This window comes from Dreissena polymorpha, chromosome 1 (genome assembly GCF_020536995.1).
Source record: "Dreissena polymorpha isolate Duluth1 chromosome 1, UMN_Dpol_1.0, whole genome shotgun sequence".
In the NCBI taxonomy this organism is placed as follows: Eukaryota; Metazoa; Mollusca; class Bivalvia; order Myida; family Dreissenidae; genus Dreissena; species Dreissena polymorpha.
In genome coordinates, this window is record NC_068355.1 from 139,384,313 (window position 1) to 139,394,235 (window position 9,923).

The 9,923-nt window shown below is 33.5% G+C and overlaps 1 protein-coding gene across 5 annotated transcripts in view; it reads left to right on the forward strand.

The window, feature by feature from the left end:
- The window catches only part of LOC127852206 (uncharacterized), a 59,043-nt gene extending 49,448 nt beyond the window's left edge, over nt 1-9,595 (forward strand). For 4 of the 5 annotated variants that reach the window (XM_052386091.1, XM_052386106.1, XM_052386100.1 and 1 more), the window contains 8 exons: nt 325-465; nt 757-859; nt 2,180-2,290; nt 3,557-3,680; nt 4,651-5,348; nt 6,972-7,246; nt 7,580-7,720; nt 7,874-9,595. In XM_052386091.1, the coding sequence (XP_052242051.1) occupies nt 325-465; nt 757-859; nt 2,180-2,290; nt 3,557-3,680; nt 4,651-5,348; nt 6,972-7,246; nt 7,580-7,720; nt 7,874-7,990 (1,710 nt within the window). In that variant the 3' untranslated portion in view covers nt 7,991-9,595. Of the gene's footprint in view, nt 1-324; nt 466-756; nt 860-2,179; nt 2,291-3,556; nt 3,681-4,650; nt 5,349-5,679; nt 5,724-6,971; nt 7,247-7,579; nt 7,721-7,873 lie in introns of those variants that run through there. The other variant, XM_052386114.1, reaches the window with a different exon arrangement.
- Nucleotides 9,596-9,923: the final 328 nt, after the last annotated feature.

Genomic DNA, 9,923 nt, shown 5'->3' on the forward strand with positions numbered 1-9,923 from the left:
CCAAATGTGCATAACAATTTATCAAAATATATGTTCTATTGGTATCTCAGCCACGTTTAAAAATGGTTCCAGGTGGAAAGCAAGGTCAGAATACACATTTATTATAAACACATCACAAAAACTTTTAAGATTTGTTTAGGTATTTGTGTTCTCGTGTGAGTTATCTCGGACTTTTGGCCCACAACAATCGCGGTTGTTTTACTATTGGCTACAAAAGGCAGCACGAAGATTGCAATTTCATGAAAAAAAGTCCACAAATGGTACGTGTTCACGAGTCTTAAATGTTGTACACCACTGGATACTTGTATATGGAATTGTTTTTAGAAAAATATCTGGACAGACACTGAAGTTACCGAACAAATAGTCAACATTTCTTACGAATGCATAAGAAGTATTGACGCGAAGGATGCAAACTATACAGGGGATGGAAAATTTACATCAAAAGACTTGTATTCGAAGCTAGAGGTTTGCTAATACAATAGTAGAGAAACTGAATGTGTACAATATATTATTGAAATGTATGTTATAATACAATGAGAATGAATTAATTATACCACACAACATTATCACGAGTGTTTGTCACCCAATTAACAACTTAAATGTTTTCACATGAATTTCCATAAAAAAGATGATACACTACTAAATTAGAATTTAACTTACCAATACTGCTCGAAACCGTGGTTTACAAACTCATTCAGTATGTGATTCAAGTCAAAGCATACCTATTTATAAGAAATGGATTCTTATGTATTGCAGAAGTTAATGAGGGTGTCGAATGATGTACCAAAGTGGATGAGCGTGGAAAATAACCGATGTGATATATGTCTTTTGAATGAATCCGTCCCAGATGTTCACGCTGGTATTCTTTTTCTGTATTTCATACATCACAAGCTAATCTTAAGAAGGTCTTTCGATAATCAGAAAATATAGTTATTAAATGCTTTTCACGTGCGATTTAGCATTTTATTAATGTATAATGTATAATGTTTTTAATGTCAACCTGATAACAAGCATTCTATGTTGCTGTTGTGATTTATAACGTATTAATTTATTTTGCGTGTATAAAATGGTCGAGTCTAGTGGAAAGTCTTCAGTGTTATTTGCCAAATTAGAGGTGTACCTGTCAACTGCTGGATACATAATAAATATCGCTATCTTAAAGAAAGCATAGTCGTCTAAAAAGTAAATGCAGGTCCCAATAATTGGATAATAATTTGATAAATATATGTTCCGTAACGTTTTAGCCCCCCCCCCCCCTCCCCCTGAGCATAAATCGAGCATAAATAATCTAGTTTTCCAGATTAAATCTTTGAAAACCCAACGGGCATTATTTATGACTCAATCTTGATTAAACTTGGTCGGATTGTTATTTTAAAGATATCAAGGCCAAGTTTCAATCTGGATCAAATGCGTCTAAAAGCTAGATAACCTGGTCAAATATTTAAAAAAAAAGTGTAACCTCTCTAGTGCCACATGTATGACTCAGTGTTGGTGAAACTTGGTCAGCGCGTTTATGTTCACAATATGAATTCCATAATTGAATCTGGTTCAAGTGTGGTCGAAATCTAGATAACCTGCTCAAGCTTTCAGCAATTTGTGTCCGTGAACTCAGGTGAGCGATAATGGGTCATCATGACCTCATGTGTTTTTGTAAATGGACATCACGGCGAAAAACTACGATGCAAAAGTTCAATAATATTTAAGTTTGATATCGTATTCATAATTTCATGATTATACATGTCAACGTTTTAGCTGATTATTCTGTAATACTTAAAAACACGAAGACAAATGATAGAACTGTATTTCAAAACGAACGTAGGTATCAACATTAGTCGTTCTTTAGGTATCAGTATAGACCTAAAACATTCCATTAACTGTATTCACAAAGTCAAGTGATTTTGAATGTGTAATCTGAAATAACTATAAAAGTTCCTAATGTCGAAATACATTTTTTCTCCAATGAAAAATAGTTACTTTATATGGTTTCATCTATCAAAATTGTTATCTAACCATTTGATCATCGCTGTTAAACGTATGTTTACACGCAGCAGGTTTACTTCTATACCTTTTATTTCCTACTTCAGCTTATCAGAACTGATACTTGACTCGCCCATTGAGACGGCACTTTACTAGTTTACGTATATGTTACCGTTTTTTGCTTTTGCCAATATCAACAAAGAAATCGACTACTGCCCACACCCTATAAAGACGTGCTGTGCCTGTATGCGAAACAGCTACATCAATCCTGTCAAATGTTACGATTGTGGAAATGACGTCAAATCTATAATAGGTGAGATATTGCAACAGAAGAAAATCAATATATCTTGATTGTTTCTGTTCTAGCGTTTAAAAATATACTCCATCGACCACATACTACAAGTCATTCTCGAGTATGCTCCGAATGCTCCCATGGTAATTTCTTTTAAAATTTCGTCTCTATATTATTGAGGCAAGTATTAATATATCTGCTCTATTTTATCTTAATTTTGTCACGTTTAACCTATTTCACGATGTTGCAAACGCTTTAGTTTGATTGATAGTTTATTAACACATATATTCAGTTTCATGTAGATGAAATTAGCGTGCTGATTCATAACGCGGCTGATACTACATCACTATTTAAGTACTAGAAGTAATGTCATTTGCGTTTGACCTCATTCTTTACCTTACACTTAATCCGGCAATGAATACAAGGTCAAAAGCAAATTTGATACCATAGAAGTTATATAATAGACGCACAGCATGACATAAATACAAAGTGATTAATTTTCGGGTCACCAAATTGAAATGGTCATTGCAAAAACAAAGTTTGAGCTTAAAATGGTTAAAGGACATGCCAAACATCAAACCTAGCATAGAAATAGTGGAGGTGGAACGGTCAATCTTCTTTGTTCTTATAGAGAATAACAAAGCATTTCGAAATTGTTTGCAGTATGTCCCTAATATTTTTGGGGATATAGTATTATATCATTTTCCACGAAACATATACTTTTGTTGGCGAAAAAAAATTCCAATTTAATAATTTTATACATGTATGCTTTTGTAGTGCAAATGTTTACAAAAAAAAGAATTCGTTCCATCAATAACATCGGTCTACCAAAGTAAATGGATGTACAATATTCAATAACATATGTTTAGCATTAAATACATACATGAAATATGTGTTTAAGCTACAATGACGCACACGTTATGACAATTTTACCCACACTCAAATAATGAACAGCGATGTTTTTATAATTATTGGAACCGTTTTATAACGTAAGAAAACACATACGAGCGAAGTTGGTCCGTATAGGATTTGGATACTTCGACAGTCGTTGCGTATGACAACCAGAGTCTACATTTTACCTAAAGTCGTGTTGATATTGACCTAATAAATTGAACTTAAATTATTTAAGGGAATTAAGCAGCACAAAGCAGTGTTTTAATAATATTTTGCTTAATTTAGTGGTGATCTGGTTTTCATTTTTCTTTTATTTACCTGTAATTTAAATTTTCGTACTTTTACGAGAAGTAGTGGATCAAAAAGCGTTTAATCTTTAGAACTATATTGCAGGTCACGGATGGGGGGCTATATTAATTGCTGGGCATAAACAGAACGGGCAAGAAATGTTCGACTTAGACATTAAGCAGTTCGCAGATGCTATTACAAATGTTGTCCTTCCAGCCATGTGTATAAGGTATGGACCAAGTCTATGCTCCTTTTTCTATTCTGAAAAGCTCAATTATAATGTTCAAATGACTGACTTAAGAATATCTCTATTAATTTGTAATTAATTAAAAGAATCAATAATAAACATGTGTGTGATATATTACATACTTACATCGTTAAATACTTAAACAGCTGTGCGTTTACTCACTTGACATTTTTTAATGTAATACTTTCATATCATACCATACATTGAGGCAGCGTTTGTTTGCGCATTATATTTGCGTTGGTCGAAACGCTTTCAAAACGCGTGTAATTCTTTTTTTTTTGCATAAGTATTTTTTGTCAAACCCCCGGTTGATGCACATGAATCAATTCACGAAATGTAATAACTAGTGATGAAACCCATGTTTAGCGTTGAAATTTTGGATATTGCTATTAGGAACACGAAATATTCGTTGATTTTGAGTGTTTATGGATCTTAAAAGAGACTTCTTCACACATTTTCGTATATTAGACGAATGTAAATGAATGCATTTACGAAAAAAAATAGATTTGGAATATGTTTAAGTTATTATAAAACAAGGAAAATATATCAAATAAAAACATTCCTGCTCTATGGTACGAATCTGTGACACCCTGAAGCAAATTATAAAACAGTATCATTTCACCACGCAGGCTTTTAAAATAATATGGTACTTTAAACGCTCTGTCGGTAACACGCGTGTTTGTAAAATGATTGATTGATTTTTTCATATTTCATTTGATGACTATCAATAAACAAACATATATATGTAACATTTTTTCTGTCAGAAGTGTTATTTTGCTTGTTTTAATATACTTTTTTTTATATTTGACTATCTTTTGGAAAATTGTCATTTTGCCAAACTCTGAAATGTTTTCCAAAACCTGTTCTTGTATTATTAATGTTTATTTAATTTGTAAACATTACATTTATTTTTACATCCTATTATAAATAAGACTTTGGTGCGTTATTTCAGTCGGGATAACATAGAAATTATTGATTCGAATAAAGAAACGCTGAAAGAATTGTCAGCCAAGATTGATAAAGCTTTTGACCGGCTGGACTCGAAAGATATACACACTTTGGTATTTCTTTACTCGGGGCATAATCATGCCAAAGAAGGATTTTGGTTAGGTGAAAACGAATACTACAGTATGGAAAGGATAAATAACAAAATAAAAGAAAGGGAAAAAATAGAACAAGTTATCGCATTTCTCGATTGTTGCAAATCAAAACCGATTGAAGTTCGAACTGAAACGATTCTGATACAGTTTAATGCCTCGGGACAGAAGGACGATGCAATATGCGTACCAAATGAAGATAGTTTCTTTACCAAATACTTGGTCCAAGCTTTCACAATGAAGGCATCTGGAGGCGAATGTAGTTTGCACAAGAGTCACTGTACAATGAAAGGTGACTTCATATCACTTGGATCTCTCTGGGACTACTTAAATGAACACAGAGAAGGTCTTATGCAAATGAATACGAGTATGCATTTGAAAAATGTGGATTGGAGGAGCACCTACTTGGCATATAACTACGCATTTAAAGTGGAAATTTCTTTCAATGTCATCGTTCCACAGTTCTCCTTGTCAAAAATAATAAATGTGACACCAGCGGCCTTGACCGACTTTCAAACTCTTAAATCAGAGATTCTGTTTCCGAAATATATTGGTAAGTATCCAAAGCAACGACATATTAAGTAATTTCGTTCAAAACATGTATTATTGTTATTAATGTGTTTTAACGTCATGTCTATAAAAAATGTATATAAAAACTTATGCCTTAGTACAAATTATATTAAAAACAAAGTTCGTGTTTAAAGGAAAACTTACCGACAACGAATCGCAATAATTCATCGAATTGTCTGTACACACTCGAATGCACTTCCAACGTAACACTTTTATTATTCTCATCGCAAAAACGACTTAATTACCAAATTGATCTCGTTTTGTTTAACTTTGTCTTCAACGTAGCGTTAAATTAATTTATCTATTACGCTCAGATACGTGCGGGTATGGTTTCCCCTCGCTGCACCTGAAAATGAAAGTATGCCTAGAATTTTTATTTTCTTTTGCATACTGTCATATTCTTATAACGATGAAAAAGCTTGTGTGTGCAATAATACAATAGCAGACTCGTCATCGTAAAAGCAGACATGTAGTTGGTAACAAGTTTTTACCCCAAGAACAACATATGTATTTCACAAGACTAACATTACATATAACAACCAAATGCTCTTCCATTCAAATTATCCTATCCAAATATTATAAAGCCTTTGTGACGAGTTGACATGATTGTAAAGAACCTATCTTTATCCCATTGTTGTTTAGTTTACGGTAGCTTGACTGTAGTTTGTATTTGGAATGAAAGAACATTATATTGGCAGTATGCCGATGTTATGGGTTTTCAATGAGATAAACGTGTCAATGTGTCAACCCAGCAATGTGTTCACAAAAAAGGGCACTGAGCCACCAGAAATGTATACTTAATTAGTTAATTTTTCATTGAGATTATGGGTTCAATGATTATTCAGTTAAAGTATATATGTTTATGCCCCTCAGTCTTTACTGGAGGACATATTGTTTTTGCCCTGTCTGTTGGTTTGTTGGTTTGCGTCAAACTTTAACATTGGCCATAACTTTTGCAATATTGAAGATAGCAACTTGATATTTGGCATGCCTGTGTATATCATTGAGCTGCACATTTTGAGTGGTAAAAGGTCAATGTCATCCTTCAAGGTTAAGGTCAACGGTCAAATTTTGCAATATTGAAGACAGCAACTTGATATTTGGCATGCATGTGTATCTCATGGAGCTGCACATTTTGATTGGTGACAGGTCAATGTCATCCTTCAAGGTCAAATATATGGGGGACATAGTGTTTCACAAACACATCTTGTTTAGAGTCTGTTATTTTGTGTCTTTTTTAAGAATGGTATTGATGTTTCAATGATATTTCATCGAATCATCAATCATTCGAGTCAACAATTTTAAGCAATATCTTAAAAAATAATTGAAAAATAAGGGAAAATGTAAGTGTTTCATTAGAAGTGACTTTGAGTGGATGTGCAACCCTTCTGAGGAAATAGTGTAGCTAAAATACGTTTGCTCCAACCTTACAGTAATGTAATTGCATTCGCGCTAAGCGTTTTTAAAGAAACAACTAATTAAACATAATTTTTACAAACAAACTTGTTTGAAGTTGCAGAATTAACAATACATGTTACATGTTGTGTTATTTAAAGTATATCGTATCGCTTCCCGGTTTGATAAACATTACTTTTATTTTCCAAAGCTCTTCTTGGTGAGCATTTTGAATATCACGCAACTGCAAAGGAATTTAAACTTGCAAAGTTGGTAAACGCCTTAGCCATCGAGGTTGATTTGGCCTCGAGACACGTCGATGAGATAGGCAACATGAAAACGCTCATGCTGGCATGGAATTCAAAACGAATGATACGATGTAAACTAAGGAAGTGCGAGCGAATCGATAAAGGCAAGCCTGTCGTACTCTTGCTAAAGAAAGGTCAGCGTGTCTCTGAAATGGTGTCTGAAATCTCTGATGGAAAGGTAACATAGAACGTCTAATACAAGAACGACTCTAAATAAATACACATATGTGTTTTGTGGAAGTGTTGTTGAAAAAAATTACTCAAACAAGTACATGAAAAAACAAAATCAACTTTATTTCATCAGATTTGTAATTAACTTTTAAATTACTAGTCGAGTTTTGCTTTCGTATGACATATAAAGAATTACAGATAACTCTCTTGGTTTGTAGGAATAATTCAGATGAGATGTTAAAATAATATAATAGCGAGGCTAGTCAATCTATGTAGAGTTAAGCTATAGTGAAGCTTTACTGTCAAAAATGAGCATTAAATATATAAATTTATTTTCCAGATGCTCTTTGATCTAAGAGAATTGGATCACATGATACAATCATTGAAAAATCAGTTACCAGAAACAAGTGGAGAGTTGTCAGAAGCTCTGATTGCCTTTATTATTGACGTCCATGCAATTAGAGATGAAACACTGTGCAAGGTACTGTTGGATTGAGAAATGCCGGATGTTACTTACGATTCATGTAATGCATTATGACAGTGACATCAATATTGACTACTGATAATACTGTTGTGTTTACTGATGTGCTAGTTTTGTTTACCGGATACTATGTTATGTTTTTTACACTTTTAGGATACAACGCAAAGAGTTGAAATCGAATTCATTAACATTTTTGACGACGAATCCATTACATTGGTGTATTTGGAACTGAAAGGAATGGAAATTCGGCTGCAGACTGAACCAATATAAGCTGGTATGATGGTTAACCATGTGCTATGAATCTAGTGTTATATCCATTAACTATACTCGTATTTACACGCAGGAGCTCTTATTACAGCCTATGGGTGACTATAAATGTGAAGTTATGCATAATTACCACTATTTATTTTTAAGTCATATGTATAATTAAGAGTGAGTTTTGTATTTCAGTAATAATATGTACCTTATATTGTATATGCGTCATTGAACCTTTTACCAGAATAAGTATTGTGTTTAATGATGATATCGGTGCCAGACATATTACTTAATTGTTTTCATGTCAACTGTGTGTTTTACTATTGTTCTGACATTTCTCCGGCTAGTGTTGATCGTGGTTTATGTTGTTGTGAAACCAAGAAATACTCCACAAGGCATATTTAAGAAAAACAACTTGAATATATCTGCAACCTGAGCTCTGGAATGAAAACATGTTTCGAGATCATGTTACAGACTTTGAACACTCGATGGATGCCAGCAAGCAATATAGCATCAAAATAATGTTCGCATTTTTTGTGTTCTGGAAAGTACAGGCGACAGAACCATTCATTTGTTTAAGATCCAGGACGTTGATATGTTCATTAAAATAGACCTTCCCTCACAGCACTGGAAACCTTGGCGGACACAATCCCCGCACTATAATAGTAAATTGTATAAGCTACACGGCCAGACAACAGCTTCACATAGGTAGACGTGAACTGAAGTCACGCAGCGGATTTGAAAACATCTTCATAAAGAACTGACCCAATACCGTACGCAGCTGTGTTCTGTCGCATGTGGACTGGCCTAATGGAAAAAAAAATGCCTGGTAAGCCGATGTAATCTTACCGATCAGTGTATCTGTAAACGCCGAAGCGACCATTAAATACATAGGCAGTGAATCAGAACTTAACAAATACAAAATTATGTAAATAAAGAACTAAATTGATTTCTTGATCAGTTTTAATTGAATTCGTAACTGACCTTAGATGCACGTAGATCATATTTTATTGTTATTTGTCTTAATGGAGCGGGGCACAATTGCTTGGAGCCAAGGAAGTCTGAGACTGGTAAATCAGACTATGGTATTCTCGTGGTTTGGTTGTGAAGAGCCCAGTGGCAATAGATATGTACATAGATGCCTGAGGTGGAGGACCTTGTCTTCCTTGCCTCGCTTTGTCATGATGTAGATGCGTCGAACGCAACTAGCAAATACTGACATTATATTAATAATGTATTAAATTTAATATGCATACAATGTGATGTATTATAATTATATCATTATATGCACCGTGCGCATACGGCGGTGCGTAATTGTGCTACTGAACTACTCTCACAAGTACTTTATTTTACACCGAAGAAGTCTTTCAAAATGTATTTTTGTTTTCCTCAATCTTCTGCCTTTTATAGTGCATTTTTTTGTCACATCTTTAATTGAAATTATTGTTTAATATTTTAAAAACCAATTATGTTCGTCTGACAATATTCAATTGAATGGCTACTGACGGAGAAAAACTATAGAAGACCTTTTCTTTCGTTCCATTACCCTGCAAACATCTACATGTTATATGAAATTCTATGTTTAAAAATGTTTGTTTGAAATAAATATGTTTAAATTAAGTATGTCGGTCTTGCCTATTCAAAGGCCCATAATTTACATTTAACCTGATTCGTGTTATGCATAATTGATAATGCATTTACCATTTAAAGACGATATTTATCGTATTGATTTCCGCTTTATACAGAAATACAAAATACCCATTATCAGATTTACATTACTGCCCACAAATCCTTACAATCTGCCCATAATAAATTTGTGATGTTTACCCGATATCAGTTTAGTAGGCTAATATATCTGACAATGTTTGGAGGTACGGCATATTACTCGGAAAAAGCAATCAAATATATATTTTCGTTTAAAATGAAGCAGATTCAACACAACAAAAAA